This window comes from Ambystoma mexicanum, chromosome 1q (assembly GCF_040938575.1).
Source record: "Ambystoma mexicanum isolate Mex_15411 chromosome 1q, UKY_AmexF1_1, whole genome shotgun sequence".
Taxonomy (NCBI): Eukaryota; Metazoa; Chordata; class Amphibia; order Caudata; family Ambystomatidae; genus Ambystoma; species Ambystoma mexicanum.
The window spans coordinates 324405974-324426446 of record NC_090922.1 but is presented as its reverse complement, the minus strand read 5'-3'; the positions used below and the strand labels follow the sequence as shown (position 1 = coordinate 324426446).

Here is a 20473-nt window from a genome sequence, read left to right as displayed (position 1 = left end):
GGGCACCCGGCGGGGGACTTTTCCTTAGTGATCTGTGTGCTCTCTCGACTGTAAATCCTTGGGACAGCGTGCCTGGGTGTACCTCTTGTAGCAACATGTTCTCTACATACTCTGTGGGGTCTCTTCCTTCCTCTCCTTCAGGGAGTCCCAGTATTCCTATGTTATTCCTGCAGGCACTCCCTTCCACATCTTCTGCTCAGTGTTCAAGGGTTTTCACCTTTTCTTTCAGTTCGTCAATTTGGATCCTGGTGCTTGCCATCATGCTGTGCCCAGTCGGTCTGAGAGTGCTCTTACGTCCTGTCACAGTAGGCCTACATCTATGATGACTGAGTCTATTTTGTACTCTAGTGTCGTCTTCAGCACAGCTATGGCCACTAGGATTGGGCCCTCCTCTTGCATGGTCACCTGCTGAGTTTGGGATGGTCTCGGTTGTTCCTCCTGCTGCATTTGCCTTCACCTTTTGCATGTAAGCCTCCATTACAGTTTGCTTGCCTTTTCCTTTCTTGCCCTTGTCAGCCATCAGGGCACTCTGTGCATGCAGGGTCTCCCTGCCATCGCAGTGCACTTATTGTGGTTGCTGTGATCGCTGTGGTTGAGTTCCGCTCATGCTCATTCAGCTCTACCATCTGGGTTGTGTGGTCCCTCCCTCTCCTGATCCACGAGCGTGCTGCATCCTTTGTTTCCCTTTGTCAGTTGGCCTGCAGTGTCTGCACCCATGCCACATCACTGTCAGTCTTCCTCAGTGCCTGTGTTGGTGGGCTTGTGCTATCTCTGCCTCCTGGTTCTCTGCACTAGCCTCTGCCGGCCGCAATCCAGAGTCTGTGGGCTTTGCTCCTTGTAATTTTTGTCCCCTTTATTATGTGGTCGGGGTCATGGCCGTGCACAAAGTTGTGAGTATGGGGTGGTGCAGTGGCACACTGCCTTCCTCTTGGGTTCTCACTCTGGTGCGCTCCGTGTCTGTTTTCCCTGCACCCAGGTGGTTCCCCCCGACCGCCAGAGTCTATGAGCTCCTTTCTTATTATATTTTGTTACATTTGTCCACCTTTTTGTGGTTGGGGTTCGAGGCTGCACATCAGGTTGTGGGTGTAGGGTGGTGCAGTGGCGCACTGCCTGCTTCTTATGGTTTCCCCCTGGTGCGTTCCGTGTCCCTTTACCCCTGCACCCAGGGGCTTCCCATCAGCTGCTGCAGTCTATAGGTTTTTTTATTGTTGTATGTGTCCTTTTTTCACGGTTGGGATCGAGGCATCCTAGTTCTCTGCACTGGTCTTTGCAGGCCACAATCAGCAGTCTATAGACTTCTTCTTTGTAATATGTGTCCCCTTTAGTGTGTGGTTGGGGTCAAGGCCGCTCATTAGATCACAAGTATGGGGATGTGCAGTGGCACACTGCCTTCCTCTTGTGCTCTCACTTAGGCGCACTCTGTGTCTGTTCCCCCCAACCACCACAAGTCTGTGGGCTCCTTTCTCATTGTGTTTTGCTTGGTATATTTGCCCCCTTTTTGTGGTTGGGGATGAGGCTGCACTTCAGGTTATAGGTGGGGGGGTGATGCATCAGCACACTGCCTTTCCCTTGCCCCAGTGCGCTCCATGTCCACTTTCCCTGCACCCAGGGGAGTCCCGCTGCCACCGCTCCTCACCCGTTTCCAAAGTGTTTCTTGCTGCTGCGCCTCCGCAGGGGGAGTCCGGTCCTGGTCTTGTCCTCCCGCTTTCTGCTTGCCACTCCCCGCGGAGCTCTGGTGGTCTCTGGCTTCTTCTCCACTCACCGGGGCTCTGGAGTCTAGTGGTTACTTCCCTCTTACTTGCTCCTGCCGCCTCTTCTTCTCCTCTTGGAAGGTGCATGTTTTGGGCAAAGCCACGCTGTACTCTGCACGCAGGGCTTCTCGCAAGTCGCTGTTGGTCTTCCGGATTTGGTCCCTCCATGCCTTCTTCCTTCCAATTTCTTCCGTCCTTGCACGGGCAGCCTCCCTTGTGTATGGGTCGCTTGCTACATGGCTGCAGCCTCCAGCGTCTCTATCTTCTTATGCCCCAATCCTTATGCCCCAATCTGCGGGTGCCATGTTGGGTATTCTGCATCCGGCGGGATACTGCTCTAACTCCTCGCTCCAGACCTTCTGTATCCAGAGTTGTACTGGGGAGATTATATGAAGTGTCCAGTTATGGTTTTTGATTGGTGCATTCCATTGCAAAGTGTCTTATATAAAAAAGGAGCATTTTTAAACTTGAGTATTTGCACAAAAAGGTATACTTGCATGTTGTAAACATTCATTGTGATTTTAGGTACATCTGTTTGTTGGTTGATGGGCATATCTTTTTTGGGTCTACCCTATGATTTTGAGCCTTGCAAATGCCGCCCGTAGACTACCACACCGTCCGCAGACACTATATCTGCCATATTGGGGCACAGGCATATAATATAAGTAACTTGTAGCAGAGTAAAGGCGCACTAGCAAGACCCTATGAAATTCACTGAAAAAATGCTGTTAATGGGACGTTATGGTTAAGTTGCACTAATAAAAACCTATGTGAAAAAACGTTCTTGAAGAGATATTATGGTTACAAGTAAAACCGAAAACCCTCAGAAATTTGCCAGTTATAGTAAGCTAAGCAACCATAACTTGCGCCACCACCATGGACACCCAGAACATGAAAGATTACATCACAAATGTCATTGATGACATCACGGATGACATCACATATTACATTTATTTTAATAGAAAGTCCCTACAAGGGGTTGAGTTTATAATGTTGGAAACAAGATGTTATGGGTGATTGGGAGAACGATCATAAACTACTTAATGTATTAAAGAATGTACTTGTGCAAAAAATCACTATATACATGTTGTTAGTAGAGGATCCTCATACATACATATAGGCAATGCTTACAGCATGCACCATAGAAGTACAATATTTTAAATCTGGTAATTGCCGATAGTAAAATAATAAATGGTACCTTATAAGAGTTTTGAGTAATGTTAAACATGGAATAAATAGGTAATAATTGAAAACTTACCACACACTTGTGTTAGTAGAAAGAATACATATAAAAATGCACAATGCATACAAATTAGAGGTACATACAGGGCAACTAAAATAAGGAAGAAAGAAACAACAGCATCAAAAAATGACAATAACAGAGTTAATCATCATGTACACAAATTGTGTGTTTGAGGCATGCTTATTGCCCCATCTACGTACACTACGAGCTCAGATTAACCTTAAACGAAAGTACTTTAAGAACATATAAAAAGGTTAATGTGTAGATGTATAGGAGCTTTTAAATTTAGTAAATTGTCATTGTCAGTTAAAAAAAAAAACTACCCTCATCATGTCAGTAAACAAAATCAAGTGGCCCAGATAGGTGATGGCATCAGTGATGTCATCAATGACATTTGTGATGTCATCTTTCATATCCTTGGTGTTAGTCTTAGCAGTGCACGGTGGTGGTGCGAGTTAAGGTTGCGCATTTCTGGGGGGTTTTTTGGTTTTAATTGTAACCATAACATCCCTTCAACAAGGTTTTTCCACTCAATTTCATACATTTTTATTAGTGCAACTTAACCATAACGTCCCTTTAACAAAGTTGTTTCACATATATATGTCGAGTGCGAAACGCATTGTGTGCGGGTCGTGCTCACGGGCGTCCTGCCTCTGTTTTTGCCACTGCTTTTCCGCCGTATTTTGTACTTTTGTTTTTTTTGGTAACATTAAATACCTTCAGACCTATACCCATACTGTGTCGTGAGCTGTGCTATTTTTTTCTCGACCATGGTCCTTCAATTGACCGCGGAGAGTGCGGTTCATTCTTTCCTCTTTTTGTCTCAATATAAATATATATATATATATATATATATATATATATATATATATATATATATATATATTTATGCTATCCGTTTGTTGTGTTGTAACAAAAGTTTTTTTGTTTCAAATTCTGTACCATTGCATGTTCTTCTAACACAGCAAACGCATTTCTTTCTCTCAATAGAACATCCAGGCATGGAGAAAGCAAAGGAAGATGGGCATTAAATACAACTCGCGTATAACTAAATGGTTCATTTATAACTTGCCTCATTTAATCCCTCCAAACAAACATTAAAACAGCATTTCGTTTTTCCTCTTGAATCTCATAAAAACAGAAGCCATGTTTCTCAAAAATTACATAACTGCACAACACGCAAAGACAATAAAGGCCAGTCAAGCACACGTCTTGCAACCTACAGCAAGACTACATACATCTAACCCACCGTGACACGCTGTTTCCAATGAACATACATTCCAAAGTGAAAAGACTGCTGGTACTCTTCATTAAAGAGCGATATGAAAATACAGCCAAAAACCAAAGCACAACTCATGTCCTTAAGTGACTTGAAAGTGCTTCCAACAAATGAACAGCAGCGGACTGAGGAGAAGGATTTAATTTAGGTAACGCACTGAAATGGATATGTAGTTATCGCCAAGGCAATTCTCTTCTCTCTACACTGTGTACACTCTATGACATTATTTTACATCACACTCTGTTGGCTATAAATTAGCATGAGATGAATGTCAGTCAGATTTTGGAGCAGAGGACCATTAAAGTTCCTCAAAGCTCTAATGGAATGGGGTTGACAAGCAATCTACCAAACATATAACGCTAATGTTTAAAATGACAAGTAAAACGTAGTTCAGTTAAGAGGTGTTCAATGTAACATCAATTTGGCCTTCAAGGGGGAACCGTGCAACCATTCGCTCGTGGTTGAGCACTTTATACGCTGAGATTGGGTGTTCCAAAACACAAATGGATCTGGACACAGAAATGCCCACAGGCCTTCCTAACATTGAGGGGAAGCTCCTCAGCGTGTATCGTCTGTCTGTGACTAAGAATCTTATTGGTGTTTGCCAATATGTGGGTTCGCCAATCAGGTCCTCGGTCACACAAGATCCATCCTTCACAACCCTGGCCAGGCCACAGATGGCACCTTGAATTGAGTGGAATAAACCACTGGCAACCTTGCCTTCACAATGTCTTCTTGTTTGCTTCCCAGTTGGTTCTCAAGAGCTTTAATACTAATAACCTTTTGTGTATGGCTTCTTTCCATTCTAGTGTGGCACCACCATTGTCATCATGCTCGTGGGCGATACATACACACTAATCAACTATGTATCTTTTATTAACTACCTCTGCTATGGAGTGACCATCATGGGCTTGATTGTACTACGCTTTAAGAGGCCGAAACTCTACAGGCCCATAAAGGTAAGCAATACCAAACTGTGTCAATGGAAAGATCATTACCAAATTAAAAGTTTTTATCCATTGCCCAACCCAAATCTATATGGGAGTCCGAGGGTAATTCAACACTTGTTCGCAGTCCATTTGTTTTAGGGACAGAGGTAGTGTCGATGGTGTGTGGAAGAGAGCTAAAGTGCATTTTGACCAAGAATATATTTAGTTCAAGTGATGAAGCAATGAAAAAATTGTCAGAGGTAGTTATGTTTCTGTTCAGAGTTAAATTTTGATATTTATATGCGGGTGCATAAAAACATAGCTTTCATGTTTGCTTGTCAAAACACTTGGAAATTTGCATTAACTTAGATAGGGCCATAATGGCAAATTCGGTAACAGTGTTAACGAAATAAAAATAACGACAAGCTTTTTCATTGAAACCTAAATAATGAACAAAATGTCGAATCTTTTAGTAAAAGTATATATGGGGGTGGAGTAAGGGATCACAAAGGGTCGGGGGAGCTTGGAGTGGTAAAACAGCTGTGAAAACGGAGGGGGGGATGAGGGGTGACCCCCCAAATTAAAAGAGAAAAATAAATCTTGATGTTTTTGTTATTTTTATTTTACTGAAAAGGTTTTCGTTATTTGTGTTGTCATTATAAATACATGGAACCAGACCTTGGGCACAATTTAAAGTGTGGTGGAAGAAGGATGACTCACTTCAGGGCTTTGGGCAATTTAGAGGCAGCGCTTGTATGAGCAAAGCTAGAAGACACCCCATGTATGCTCTGCCGCCTCATGTCAAATAGAACAAGTGGGTTAAACCATCAGAGATGGGTCGGAGAGAGCTGACGAGTGGCAATGCTAAGGCCACCAAAAGCTTGAGGATCCCTTGCAGCCAATCGAGCAGATACATCCTGGTGAGGGGCATCGTCTGATGGTTACCCAAGTCAGAGGAAGGATGCTGCCCCTGCCAAACTTGAATTGATAGACGTCAGTACTCTGTACAGCCACAACCAGCAAGAAATATGCCAGTGTAAGCGTTCCCATCAGGTAGATTCATGTAGCAGGGCTTCAAATGAGGCAGCGCCTCTTCAAAGAGGTCTCAGGTGCCATCCTCGCCCCTTTATCAACTGTGGGTGCTGCATTTTCCTCGATCATCTCAACATTGTGCAGTATGAAATATTTCAGTATGCTGAACAGGGTTATGGTCAAACACAATTATAAACATGTTTGTGATGATGCTTTTGGATCTATCTGTCGGGCAAAGCCCTATCTTTACATAGACAACATAGATTTTAATTCTCACATATCCTAAAGGGGTGGCCTTCAAACTGCGGTGCTGGCCAAACTGGGAGGCAGATGTTGTTCGGGGTGCGGGAAGGAGTGAGGCTTTTTTTAAAGGGAGGAGGTTGATTGCTTTCAATAGAAAATATAAGCATCCGTAGCATTTGGTGGGGGGCTCATCAGCGTTTTTAGTGACAGGGGGCTCAGAATAATCAAAATGCAGAAATTACTGGCAAATATTTAGGCAGTTTTCAATAAACTCAGGGCGTATTATTGAGCTACATTATCTTTTATTTAAAAATAGTTGGGTTTTTAGCAATTTCCTAAGCATGTGTGTTAGGTTATGTGGGACCCCAGCTTGTTACCAAAATTCCTCCGCTCCGGGGACAGGTATCCAATTTCGATTGGGTAATAATAGTAATGTATGTAAATATGTCCTATTAAAGTGCTATATAACAACCAAATTATTATTATTATCAGATGACAATGTGGGTGTTTTCACAGCTGGGAGAATGACATTCATCAAATGTCATATCAAGAGAAGGCTTGGCTTGATGTTGTTGTATTATCTTTTCCTAACTACATTTCATCACTAAAGGCTCATTCAAAATTCCACTAAAACATTTTTTGTTAATTATGTATTATTGTGTAATATAAGCACATTTTAAGAAATTGTAAAAACACTTTAACAGGTTTAAATGATTTATGGAAATGTTCTTGAGGTTTTGCTTGAACCAAGAAAAAATATTAGAATTCAATTGAACTATCATTTGGGGTTGGCGGGGCGTGTTTATATGTTGGATAACCTGTGGGATAGCTCAGTATATTTTGAGACACCGACAAGTAAGGGGTTGTCTTGTACTAGTGATTGGACAATAGTTCAGAAGTCATTTTGGGGACTTGATCATGATTGGAGGAAAGGCATAGCACCCAAACCGAATGCACTCCACTATTCACTACCACATTAGCATTTCACATATTACTCTCACTTCTCTTTCTTATACCTGCACACACACAAATAACTGGCAATGAAGTCAATTAAAACACTCATTCTAAATGGGGTGGCGGAATCTTTTTAACTCTGTCTACATTGTTCACCACATTCTGATGTAGGTTAGCAGAGTTCCCACAATTTGCATGAACCCCAAGTAGAAACTGTGAACTGGGGTTCCTGCACGACCAGCCAAGTATGCAGGGATCAATATTCTAGTAGTACCGGTGCCAGTGATTCTGGCATTTATTTGCCGGTAGGGGCCTGAACTCCCAGCAGGACAGGCATGCCGCTAGTTCACTTGCTCCACCAGCAAACTTGTGATTCCCCGGTCTGGAAGAAATGCTTGTGCTGTAATTATTGGCATTTTTACAAGCATTTCTTCCAGACCGGGAAACTTCTAATGAGCCCCTATGTCTCTTTTTGAGACCATCCACCAGTATGACAGCTGCATTCTGGATCCTTTGACAGTGGGTGAATAAGTAGTCTGGTGAGTCTATGTTGATGGTGCTGCGGTAACCCAATCTGGGGTTTATGAGGGTGTGCGGAATCTGCATGATACGACAAGGATATATAGTTGGAGCTTGTAGAAGTGGACGAAGTAGCCTTTTACGCTTACCCCAATCTGTGTGGTTATGCACAAGATGGCTTGATGTCGACCCATAGGCTTCAGAATGAGTGGGCGAAGGCGATGCAGTAGTTCAATATGGATGGATTGAGGGGGATACCGCATGGGAGAGCCCTTCTATCACTACTTTCAGTCTTAGAACCATATGTTTCAGGCTGCTCCTGCTTATACATTCCTCTTTGTGAATTAAACTGGTGGAGACTTAGGGGAATGGTTGCGAACCTCATTGATTTTGAAGAATCCTTTAGCGTCATTGGAGTGGAAGGTGAGGCCAGAATCTCTTGGAATGTGTGTGTGTGAGAGCACATAACTATTGACAGGATATATGGGAAAAGGGGAGCTTTGAGGTACCCATCAGGCAACAATGGCAGCCTCTTGTGCTCAAATCTTCTGCACAGTGCTGAAATGATAAAACATGTATTATGGTCCCACTCACATCAAACGATAGCCCTATGGGCTGACAAATCTGGCCTCAGGCTTATCTTGCTCATCCTTCCCTTGTAGACCTAGCAATCAGCACACCATCAAATCAGCACACCAGTCACCCTCTTTGAGACCCTATGGCACCTGCCACTCTAAAATCTCTTGGACCTGGGGATCTCAAAACCAACTTGATTTGTATTCCCCAAACAGTCGCCCCTTTGGGCCACCCTTAATGTGTCCCCATGCTTCCTCACCACCACCCATTCACTCTCCCTGGAGGTCCAATAAAATGCTGACAAAAAGACACCATTACATAAGCTCTGCACAATCCGATGAGTGCCCACACGTTTTAAGCTCATTCCCAGTTTCTGCATGATAAACATTGACATGCCGATTGTATGTCTACAAACCCCACATTGTCATCCAGATACCAACTAGTTGGCATACACTGATCCCCGTCGGCACTTTTAAAATGAATGATAAGTGCCAGTGCAGCCAACGCAAAGAGTTGCCCGAAGAAAACGAATCATCAAGACATTGAAATGAATGAACCTGAAGTTGTTAGGCCATCTGGGGAATTAATAGATAAACATCCAGGGACGCCATTTAGGGGGTTCCCTTGCTACCCCTGGGGTCTCCCTTGCTACCCCTAAAAATGTTAAAAAAAAGGTTATTTTTTTCGTTTTTTTTTTTTACATCAAAGCTCCTGGGCTGTGGCTGGTGCCATGTGGCTCTTTGTTTCCGGAGGGGCTGGAATTTATTTTGAGGCCGCTTAATAAAAAATAAAAAACATTAGTGTAACACTGAGCAGTGACCCTAAATCAGAAAGAATAGGAATAACAAATAAGTTGTCTTTCCCATGATGTCACTTCGGGTTGGGGTCAAAGGACATACTGCCTGTGATGTCATCAGAGGTCAAGGGTCATGTGATGTCACTTCCGCTACCCCTGGCATTTTGGTGAAATGACGTCCCTGTATACATCACTTTTTGTATGGGGGCTGTCACCCTACATCCCCTTGCTGAACTGTGCCGTCCAATCCCTGCACCCCCCACCCGCCCGTTGGTTCTCAGATAGCACCACACCTTTGCCAGTGCCCTCTTCCCACTCCAATACATGACCTACTCCAGCAAACTGCATAATCGCTCAGTGTGTATGCACAACGGGTCTCCCCCGATCCTCTTGTACTCTGCCACCCACTCTGTGGCCTGAACCCCCAATAGACGTGCCTCCACTGCCCCCGTCGCCACACTGGGCCACTTGCAAAACCGAACTGCAAACAAAGCATTTGTGGGGAATATTTTAAATACAAAAAGGAGACAAGATAACATTAAGAAAGGCATTTGTTGTACAACTTTTTATTATTAAACAACCATCAGAAGGTCAGATGGGCAGTAATGCATGTCGACCACTTTTGCATGTTGCCCAGTTTTTCTTTAGTACAGTTTAGAAGGTGTATGGAAAGGACGTCCATGAGTAAACTCAATACTGACCTTAACATATGTGCCTCTCACAATCTCTTAAAGTTAAAAGAAATGCATTGAGACACCAGGGGCCCATAAATCAGACAGGTCCGGACTCCATCATTAGGGGAAGTTGGCAAATGTGGTTCAGGGGTCGGAGGAAATGGCGGCCTGCAGCATACTGGACATTCCAGCTTAACATATGAACCCTTCTTACCCTCCCCTTAACCAAAATATAGGCGCCAGAGAAGAGGGAAAGATAGAGGATTAAGAAACTCTGATTTCAATGGATCTGCCTTCCGTGTGACTGGGAGTTATGAGGCAAGACATCCCTAGATCCCAGTCTCTCCCGGGAGAACCCCTCTCTGTGCCACACCCACATGCAGCAGGGACACACTATCAATTTCAGTGGAACCCCAACCCCTTTTCCCTGGCCCCAACGGGCAAAATACACCAAGCCAGAGTCAAACATTAAAAGTAACACACCCACGAATCCCCTTGCACACTAGCAGTTCCTCTCCCGCATTCATTCCTGGGAATCACTTTGGAGGAACTCACCCCTGCATTCAACAGAAAGGTTCTCATATGGAGAAGGTATATTCCTCCACACCAATAAGGAAGCCCAATTCTAAATTCTCTGGGGTAAGGAAAGAAAGCAGATCCCAGAAACGGTCATTTCACCAGCAGAAGCCTCTATTAAGGGGAAACAAACCAGCAAGCCAGGAAGAGGGGAACACAGTAAGCTCACTGAACAGATACACAAACCCATTGCCTAAATCCAAATAGCCACAAATCCTTTGAAAATCCTCCTTGCCCGGTGATGAACTACACTGCCTTGTGGAGGGTTTTGACCCATGTGGAATCATTAGACGGGGTAAATGTGGGGATTAAGCTGTCGCTGCCCATCATTTTACCCCAGAACAAAAATAAATCATTGGAGTGGGTAAAGATGGGGATGCGTTGTCGCCGCCCATCATTTCATCCCAGAATCCAGGAGAGCTGCGCAGTTGTGCGCACACCAAAATGGGTTGCCAAAGGAAAAACAGTAGCGCCGGTTAGCTCAAAACAGCGCTTCAAAAACCACCCTGGTTTCTCTGAATGCCAGCTCAAAATGCCTATTTGCAACACATCCAAAAATCTCACTGAACACCAGCGGACATCTGGCAGAATAAAGACTTGTGGGCATACAAAATCTGGAAAGAGGATGAGCCTAAAACAATGTTCATCACAAGACTGGCTGAGCTGTGGATTTCAGCAGTTTAAGTAAATTTGGACTGAAAGACACTAAAAATCTAAATGTTTAAAAGAAATGAGTGACCTACTTTTGAGTGTCACATAGGCTGCAATTGTTTAAATGTCATAGTTTTAAACTTAGAATCAGCATTCTAGCTGCATATGTAAAAAATTGTTAGTTATTTGAATGCAGAAAACTGGGGAACAGAAATGACATGTGGCTAAAAACTGGCTTAAAGAGATTCCAATTTTGCCTGGCAACTACCCCCATCAGGAGTGAAACTTGATTCACAAGTAACTTCCCAGGCCTGGCTGTTTCCTGCTGGCCACACTAAGGATATGCCATCTCTCTGATAATTGAATTAAGGGGAGCCCCCACAGAATACAGGAGCTCTGAACAATGCAACCCCCTTCACCCAGGCAGATGGTTTATTGCAGATGTCGTAAAACAGCTTCCTCTTGGCAGAAGCTGGGAGGGGCAGGGTCTCTGAGCTTGGCAGAAACTGGAAAGACTGGTTTCTGTACCATGTGACCTGAAAAGACACACCCCTGCCAGCCAGAATATGGGGTTAGAAAAAGATGAATAACTCATAGAGCGGACTTGTGAAAATTATTTAAATGATACCATAATTCTTGTGATTTTTCTGCCCACATTTTAAGACGTGTTAGGACCCGGTGGTATGTTCAGGGGGGTTTTAGCAGAAAAGAGGATGTTACTCAAAATGTGTGCATGTGAAAAATCTGACACTTCATCAACTAATGTCCATACTCCTTGCGCACATGTGTGTAAATTTGGGTTAATGTCCGAAATTGCAAAATCAGTTAAAAAGTGCAAATGTTGCCATTTCTGAATGCAAGCCCCCAGGAAGAGCAGATTTGGACAGGGTATACCTCCTGTGATATGTGATGGGTGCATGTAATTTCAAACCACTGTGTAGCTATGAAATATGTATTTTGGGTCAAAATATAGATTGTGTGCAATTTGACAGGGGAGGATCCTCTGACCCATAAAACCTACAGCATCACTCTGACTCACAGTTCCTTCCCCAATCATGGGAGAGGGGAGAATTGGGCCAATGGCAAGTGTAGAGGGGTAGGGTCTAGTGATGCTGCACACACACCCATTTTAAAAACAGATAAAAGCAGACAGACAGGACAGATAGGGACTTTTCATTTCCATCTGCTGCGGGACGCTCTGCCGGAAAATCCATACTTTACCTCCATCAATCTCTAGAGAAAGCTGTGCAGAAAGATCCAGACTTTAAATCCATCAATCTCCAGAATCAGAGAGAGAGCAGACCCAGACCAGACCGCTGTTAGCAGAACCAGAGAGAGCTGACCCAGATCACTGTGAAGTGCAGAGACCAGACCAGAGTCCAGTCTAAAACCTGACCAGATTCGTGGCGAGGCCCATCTAATTCAAGAATATAGTGTGAGTACCTAGCAAGACTGTGCAGAACCAATCTCTTAGATCAAAATAGATTGAATTATATTATTTTAACTAAGTAGAACTGCCTCCTAACTGTCACTTGTCCTTTTCTAGTTGCTAGCTGTCACTTGTCTTTTTGAACTTTAAAATTTCAAATCTGAAAAACGACCTTTATTTAATCGCTCATATCTCCGTGACCGTTTGTCCTAGAGACTTGCAGTAACTTTCATCTGGAAGCTGAGATCCTAGGCTGTCCTAGGACCCCAAAACGATAGTGCTAGTCCCTATAGTTTTGCCGCAATCGCGAAAAACGCACTCGCAAATTTGCCGCGATTTGCAAATTTCTCCACGTGTGAAAACAGAAGCTTCTTGCTTTCATTTGCCAAAAATTCGTTTAACCTGCTAGTTACTCCTAGATCCTTGCTAAAGTGAGCCTGAACTCATCCCAAGTATATTTCACTCACCCTGAACCTCCTAAAGGGAATTAAAACCATTTTTAGCACATTTTTCACTTCATTGCCAGCACATATAAAAGCATTGTAGCATATTTTTCACTTTATTGCCAGCACATGTAAAAGCATTTTGGGCCTGTGTTTAAAACTCCGATCCGTAGTCTAAGCTTGCTGGGGTGAACTGAATTACATTTGATTGCATTTCTGAGAACTGTGTGCTTACCTTCCATTTCCTTGCATTGCATAAAAGGGGGGGTGAATTGCCAGAGAAAAGTGATTACATTGTTTTGTTGAAATCATATTGAGTATTTTCTGTATTGCATTTTCATTCAACATTACATCCATCTGAATTTATATAAAGCATTCTCTACCACCTTATTCTTCCGTTCCTATTCACAAGTGTGCTAGTGCCAGATTCTCCGTTGTTAATCTTTATCATATCAGATTAAGTGTGATATCCAATTATTAATTTATTATAAAGTGTGATATATATATCTACTGTTTAAATTATCAAATAAACCTTTTAAACTTGCAAAACAGAACTACTTCTTGGCTCAGTGGGGTCAGGAGGATTCCAAGAGAGGGGTGTTATTTAGGGGTAGTCATCCAGAACGCATGAACTGGACATAAAGATATATCAATAAGGGTTTCCATTCAGTATCCCAGACTAGGCATTGACTTAGCTTTAGTGTTGAATTGAATCCTCTTACAGCCTCAAAGTTAATAAAATCATATGAAATGTATACTTGACTGGCCCAGCCACTCAAATAGCCTTTAGATGACTCCGCTAGGATAACAGCAGCACTGTTTCACCATTCTGGGAGAGGGGAAGCAGGAGTGTGGGCGGGTGTCAGAAGATTTGGTGTAGGTGGATCAGAGTTGTTGGGAAAGCTGTGAACTCACACCCAGCTGAGGAAATGGCACCAGCTGAGGCACCAGCTGAAGACGCAGTGCCATCTGAGCAGCCTGTACTGGCCGAGGGGTCATATGTAGAGCCGGGCCAAGAGCCAGGAGGGGCAAGCTGAGAACCCAGTACCAATTACCAGCTGAGGAGACAGCGCAGGACCCATAGTCAGCAGAGGAGCCATAGCCAGTGGAGCAGATGGAGCTAGCTCAGGGGCCAGAGCCTGGTACAAACCCAGACATAGCGGGGGTGCGATTGACCAAGTGGGCCAAAAGGTAGCTAAGATACCACCCCTGGCTGACAAACTGGAGAGGAGAGGCTTGGAATAGAAGGAAGGCCTTGGTCTCCTGAAAAGTTATAACTACTCATTTAACCCCATGTTTAATCCCTCTTTTCTTTTGGACTGGCATTAAACATGAGTGACTTTCACGCCAACAATGAGAGTCTTCTTGGCACTAAACTGAGTAACAGGAGCCGGACCAATAACATTCTTTGACAAAACCATTCCGTAAGAAAGCGATAAACATACAATATTAATTATAGTGCTTCCACAATCCATAGTGCTTAAAGAGGCAGCAGGATTCTCATCTAATCTACATATTGTACTGATCCACACCATACTCCACAATCCCTCTAGTGACTTCAGCTGAGAACACAACTAATTAAATGACACATTGGAAAATGAACTAGACATATTTCCTGAAAATAAAGCAGCCATTGGATCTAAGGCCACCAAATAGGCTGGAGACATAAATGAGGCACCAAGCTTTACACAGAGTCCAACTGAAGCTCCCTTCCAGCTCAAGCCCCATTTGAGCAGAGTAGTAATATTTATAAATGGGAACAGAACCAGACACTGCCCAGAGAGGCAGCATGCGGCATGTGCACCTCATCTGGGCATAGCGACAGCTACACAGCCGCACATTTCTCCATTCTTCAGTGAATACACGAAATGAGTATTTGCCAAGGTCAAGCTTAAGGGATCGCACCCTCTGGAAGTCCTGTGGAGGGTGCTGCGTAGAATCTTTGAGCCAGCTATTTTGTTTTCCAGGAGAAACGCTTGGAAGGGTTTCCCAGCTCAATAGCACAGTGAATACAATCGGTCACACCGGAAGATCTGTGAGGCATTTTGATGTGTCTGAATCCTACACTTTCAGTGTTAAAGAATCCTGTCTGATATGTGGTGATATGAAGCGCTTGGTCTGAAAGTATACTCTCCGCCTCACTGAACACCTGAGGGGCACTCTATTGGGAGGAGGTATATATTATTAAAGCGGCATTTCAGCCAATGATAGCACTAAATCAGGACTCTACCTGTCGACCTTTAGGAGCCGCCTGCCCCATCACAATATCAACTGACCAGCATACCGGCACTATAGGGTTGGGTAAAACAATGCGATCAGTGACTAAGCACATCGTTTTCTAGCTGAGTCTTCCAATAATATGTAAGTAATTTACTGTCCACTCCCAGTCAATCCTCAATGACCAACAGTGTCAGTGTAGTGATGCTGAACTTCGTAAAAGGACCTCTTCGGACTGACGGCGAGCCATACAGATCTGCATACAAACACCACCAGTGTATAGGGGACTCCCCCTCCCAAATGTAAAGGCACGCTTGCAGCTGAAATTCATGAAAGTAAAAAATACTAGTACAGGGACATAGTAATGGGAGGCTCTTACCAAACCCTTTCTCTCAGCCTTCACCTTTTTCTACTCTAAAACCAAATCCTGGCAGCACCAACTGTCAAAATGCTGCCCTCTGAATGGTAACTGTTCCAGTCAGACAGCCTACACCCTGTCGGGTTACCTGATGTCATCAGGGGCAGCACTGCACTCTGCTGTGAAATATGCAATACTAAAGTTACCCCCTCCAACCAATGAAATGGCCTGATATCACTGCCATGCATGCCCCTTTGCATACAGGAGAGCAGCCCAAAGGGTAAGAACACTGGAACAACAAATTAATACATGCTGCTCTTATCCCCAATTTAAAAATGAGCTTCACTTGCAGCCTGGCAAGAGAACCATACCCTAAGAAAGTGAGAAGAGCACCCTGTCCATTAGAGTGAGACAGGCACTGTATCCTTTAAAACAAAGAAAGAAAGGAAAAGAGACTCCTCAAGAATGAGAAGGGCATCAAATTCCTTACAAAAAGACGAAAGGGACAAGAGAACCCGTATATTGGGAAGGGCACTATATCCCTTGAGAAAATGTTAAATGGAATACGTGGTGAGTAAGAAGGGATTTCTAACCCCCATTGCGAAACGGATCAAATAACTGCAGGATGTTTCAACTGAGCAATATTTATAATTTCCGCTCACCCCAAACAGGGTCTGCACAATTCTCTTTTATTCAATAAAGTTCTTTTTTCCGAATCTGGAACCCCCAATTTAATAGAATTGTTTCCTTATAGCTTCCCTCCCCTTTCGGGACAAGAAACCCAGTGTTGCACAGAAGATTTAACTATTAACAAAACAGAAATAATGGAATCAGATTAAAGATAACAAATTGCTTCAAAGGCCAATGATGAGAAATAATCAACACAGTAGTCACTTCAGTTTTCAATGCTACAGGTATGGAAATAGAGATTTTAGCAACACACACTTCACCATACTCGATGGACAGGTTAGAGTTTCAATTCAATTGTAACAAAATATTGGACCTTCGGCTATGTGAATAGCTTGTAGAAACGAAGATGTATGTTCAGAATTGATATTTCTATTCAATTACAGTGTAAAATGTACCTTTCTCCCTTTTGCTGGGCACTTTGAACAGCGGAAAGAAAGGGACAGGAATAATCACCCTGTCCCTTTTATTTTTAGAGCAATTTAGCTTTAACAGTATTCTACTCGATGGTACATCCAGGAAGTGACTTTAATTTCTTTATTTCTCTAGGTCTGCACACAGTGAGATGTCCTATGCTCTTCTGTGCTTGCGCAGTGCACACAAGACGAGACAGGGGATTTCACTATCTACACACCATGGGCCTAGTCTATCAATTACATATGTTTTCCAGAAGCACATACACTTTCTGAAATGTTCCCCATCTTCACGGTATGCTCAATTTAAGTATCTATTTTCACCCCTCTGTACTAACAAATAATAGGGGCTAGTATTTCCTCAAATTCCCTTTATAGTGTCACTCCTCAAAAGATGAATTCCCTTTTAGATAATACTCCCATCAGAATTAATTTTGCCTGAATACCAGACAGGTGGGCACCCCCAATTAAGGATTGTTTCCATTCTCTCCCTTCAGGAACAGCTGGGCATCAGACACTAAGACACAGTGTGTCTGCTTTCTCATCCACTGAAGAAGGCCTGGGACTTTAATTCCTTATAGGCCTCACTTTCCGGGCTACGATGATAATCCAAAATGGGTTAAAAAAAATGTAATCTATTCCAGCTCCTTCTGGTTATTATCAATCCTCCTTTCTCACCTTCTTCCTCATCAATCAGTGAGTGAGCGAGTACAATTCTTCAGTGAGTGTCCATGAGTTAGTGTCTGAGTCCCCTTTTTGTGTGTATGTTTGACATTTTATAGAACAGAACCCAAACCCTTTTTAGGTCTGTACGATTTCCCCTAATTGGTCAATGTCAATGTATATGATTGGATAATGTTCCCAAAGTGCCATCACAGTAGACATACCCCTCTGCACTCGTTGGGCATATTAATGAAGAAGGCAGTCAGATCGGAGTAACTTGTCCTGGAAGGGATAACCGCTCTAAATTAAGGCCTTTGGTTTGGCAAATACTATATAACAAAAGGTGTCCTAATAGATTAATTCTTTAAGCACACATTGTGCATTGATTTAATGATAAGAGTTCACAATAAATGTCTGTTAAATTCCCAACTCAGCAACAAAAAAATGATCATATTAGCTTTTGCAAAAACAGGGTATCAGGGTATTTCATTATTTGTCCTGCTCTTCCATTGTCTTTATTCAATATTTCATTATTTCTCAAGTGTGAGAGTCATTTATTTCAACCCAACATTTTTCAACACATAGTGATCAAAAACAAACATATTCAAGGAGGCAGCAAAAAAGTATTTCGCTCCTATAGATCATCATATATTTTGTGAGTCAAAAAACAGTGAGTACAGAGTTGTGGTCCGCATGTTGAGAAACCTTAGGGTATTCTCCCAGTAGGACCTCGAGAATCCCTTATCCAGGTGGCCAGGACACAGCCATTGCTGTTGGATCCAGTTCCTGGGGGTGGACCAGTGGGGGAGGGTCACTTGGATAGGGGACCTAAGGGTATGCTCGGGGGAATACCCCAGGTGAGACACAGTACCATCATGGGGAGGATAGTGAGGGGAACAAAGTCCCTGAAGATTTTATAAGCTTTTCCCGCTCATCATCTCTTCCACCCATTGAATCCGCCTTACCCAAAGGTAAAACAAACAACCCATTCATATCTGACAAATACCCCAGGAGCACAAACTCCATTAGAATAAAAAAAACGGCTCTCTCAGAACCCTTGCTTTCCTGTTCCCTAGCCAAATACTCCCAATCATTGTTCTTCCCGTCCCTCTGACTATTATCTTCCGCACTCCCAACCTGCTCCGATAAATACTGCAGTTCCCACAATCCCTTATGTTCTGTTCTTCATCCCGGTCATTCTCGCCCATCTCACAAACCTTCCCTATCCCGTCCCGAAGGATACTCTGACACTCCAATCCCTCCCCTTTCCAATAAAAAAACTAATTTCCGATAACACCTTATCCCCATCCTACCACACAGAACATGTACAAACTCTACCACTCCCCTTTTCCGACACACACACAAAGGTCGAGCAAAATCAGGCAATTGACTTAAATCACACACACCTGACGGCCCTTCCTTTTCCCCAGAGGGATAAAAGCTGGAGCCCAAGAGCACAGGACGAGCAAGGCAGACAGCACGACAAGACGGCTAATCAAGCATGGCAGTTCAAGAGAAGGAGAAAGGCGGCAGGAATCGAGAGGGTGGCGAGGAGAGAAGTGACCTTCCCCTTTAAATCACATGCCTGCTGAAACCTTCCCGGAAGAGAGCCTAAGACTGCGAACAATAGCACAAGTGTCTTGCAGAAGATGTCAACGGTACACGGGGCAGGCCTATGCAGATAAGTAGGAGCGAGGGAAGCTCCTGTGCCCATGGTACCAGCCTTGACTCCAGAGAGAGGCCAAATGGTTCATCACAGCTGGTGAGTCGAGAGGAGAACTGATAAGAACAGGGCTGTGTTAATAGAGAATTGCAAAGGGGCAAGTTTGAACCAAGTTCAACAAACTATGAAAGAACTTTAAAACTGTTAAGGGGAGGCCAGCTGCAGAGGGAAACTGGCACCACGTGGGTGCTAACTCAAGAGACTCCAGTCAATCCTCATCGGAGCGGAACTACAGAAACCAAGAGGCCATCGGAGGGCCCCGCAATAGGTAAAAGTTGGCATACTGATGGTCAAGTAAAATCCCTGTACAATCGAAAGACTTTGATCTACAAACTGTGTGAACAAAAGGGTGGTGAATCCTGCAAGCAATATTGAATGTGAAGTTAGCAAGAATGAACCAGACCGAGGGATGCTGACGAGTGTCCACTATTAACTGTTTGAAAGGACATTGAGAATATGAGGGATGAGAAATCCTGCTAAAGGGAAAAGAAGGGTCTGAGCCCGACCGAGGGAGATCCAGGGGTGAAGCTATCATCCAAACTTCATTGAGAAAAAGACCTTGTATATAAATTAAGGCATACGATACGTGAAGGGTCAGCACCCAGAAGAGGGGCACTCAGGGTGAACCATTATCACCCTAAAGAACTTTCATTTGGTTAAAGGAACTTTTCGTTTTGCATATTGAACACGTCAGGTTCTCGATGGCAAGAGACTTTCAGGTGAAACGAGACTTGGCCATCGATGGTCCTGAGAGCTGCAATTGGAACTGTCATCTCAAAAATAGATGCCCGAGAGTGTGCTGTGCTCCAAGCTCCCATCTTACCCTGTGCTCAAAACGTGGTGAAAGGAGACCCAGGCTACCGCATCCTAACATATTATTTCAGAACGCTTCTTTCTTTTCTTTAGAACTATCCCACACCCCTTTCTGTATTACTTGTAGGATTTGGCAATAGGTTTCTTAGTATAGGCCCTTTTATTTGACACAACACCACTAGGACTGCCTTATTTTTCATTTGATGGTCGACACTTAATCCGATCTTATATTTAGGTTAGGTGTTTTTCCATCCAGCATACAAAATTCATTATTCAATAAACACCCTTGAACTGTGATCACTTGTGTCTGTCTTACTTGTTGCCACCATGAGTTCCTTACAGCACTTACAGAGTACATAAAAAAACAGTTTTGTGTATGCGATATAAATAAATGAAACCCTTTCTTTATAACAAAATCCAAATGTGCCTAATTTGCCTTCATAAGTCTCCCGAGATGCAGTCCTGTCAAGTGTTACATTCAGCAAGGCCTGCAAGATGGTGTTA

At 43.5% G+C, this 20473-nt stretch overlaps 1 protein-coding gene across 1 annotated transcript in view; it reads left to right on the top strand.

Moving 5' to 3' along the window:
• Positions 1-20473, top strand: part of SLC7A10 (solute carrier family 7 member 10) — a 748564-nt gene that overhangs the window by 668729 nt on the left and 59362 nt on the right. Inside the window, exon 9 of the mRNA XM_069639254.1 lies at positions 5083-5232. Coding sequence (XP_069495355.1) covers positions 5083-5232 — 150 coding nt within the window. The remainder of the gene's footprint in view (positions 1-5082; positions 5233-20473) is intronic.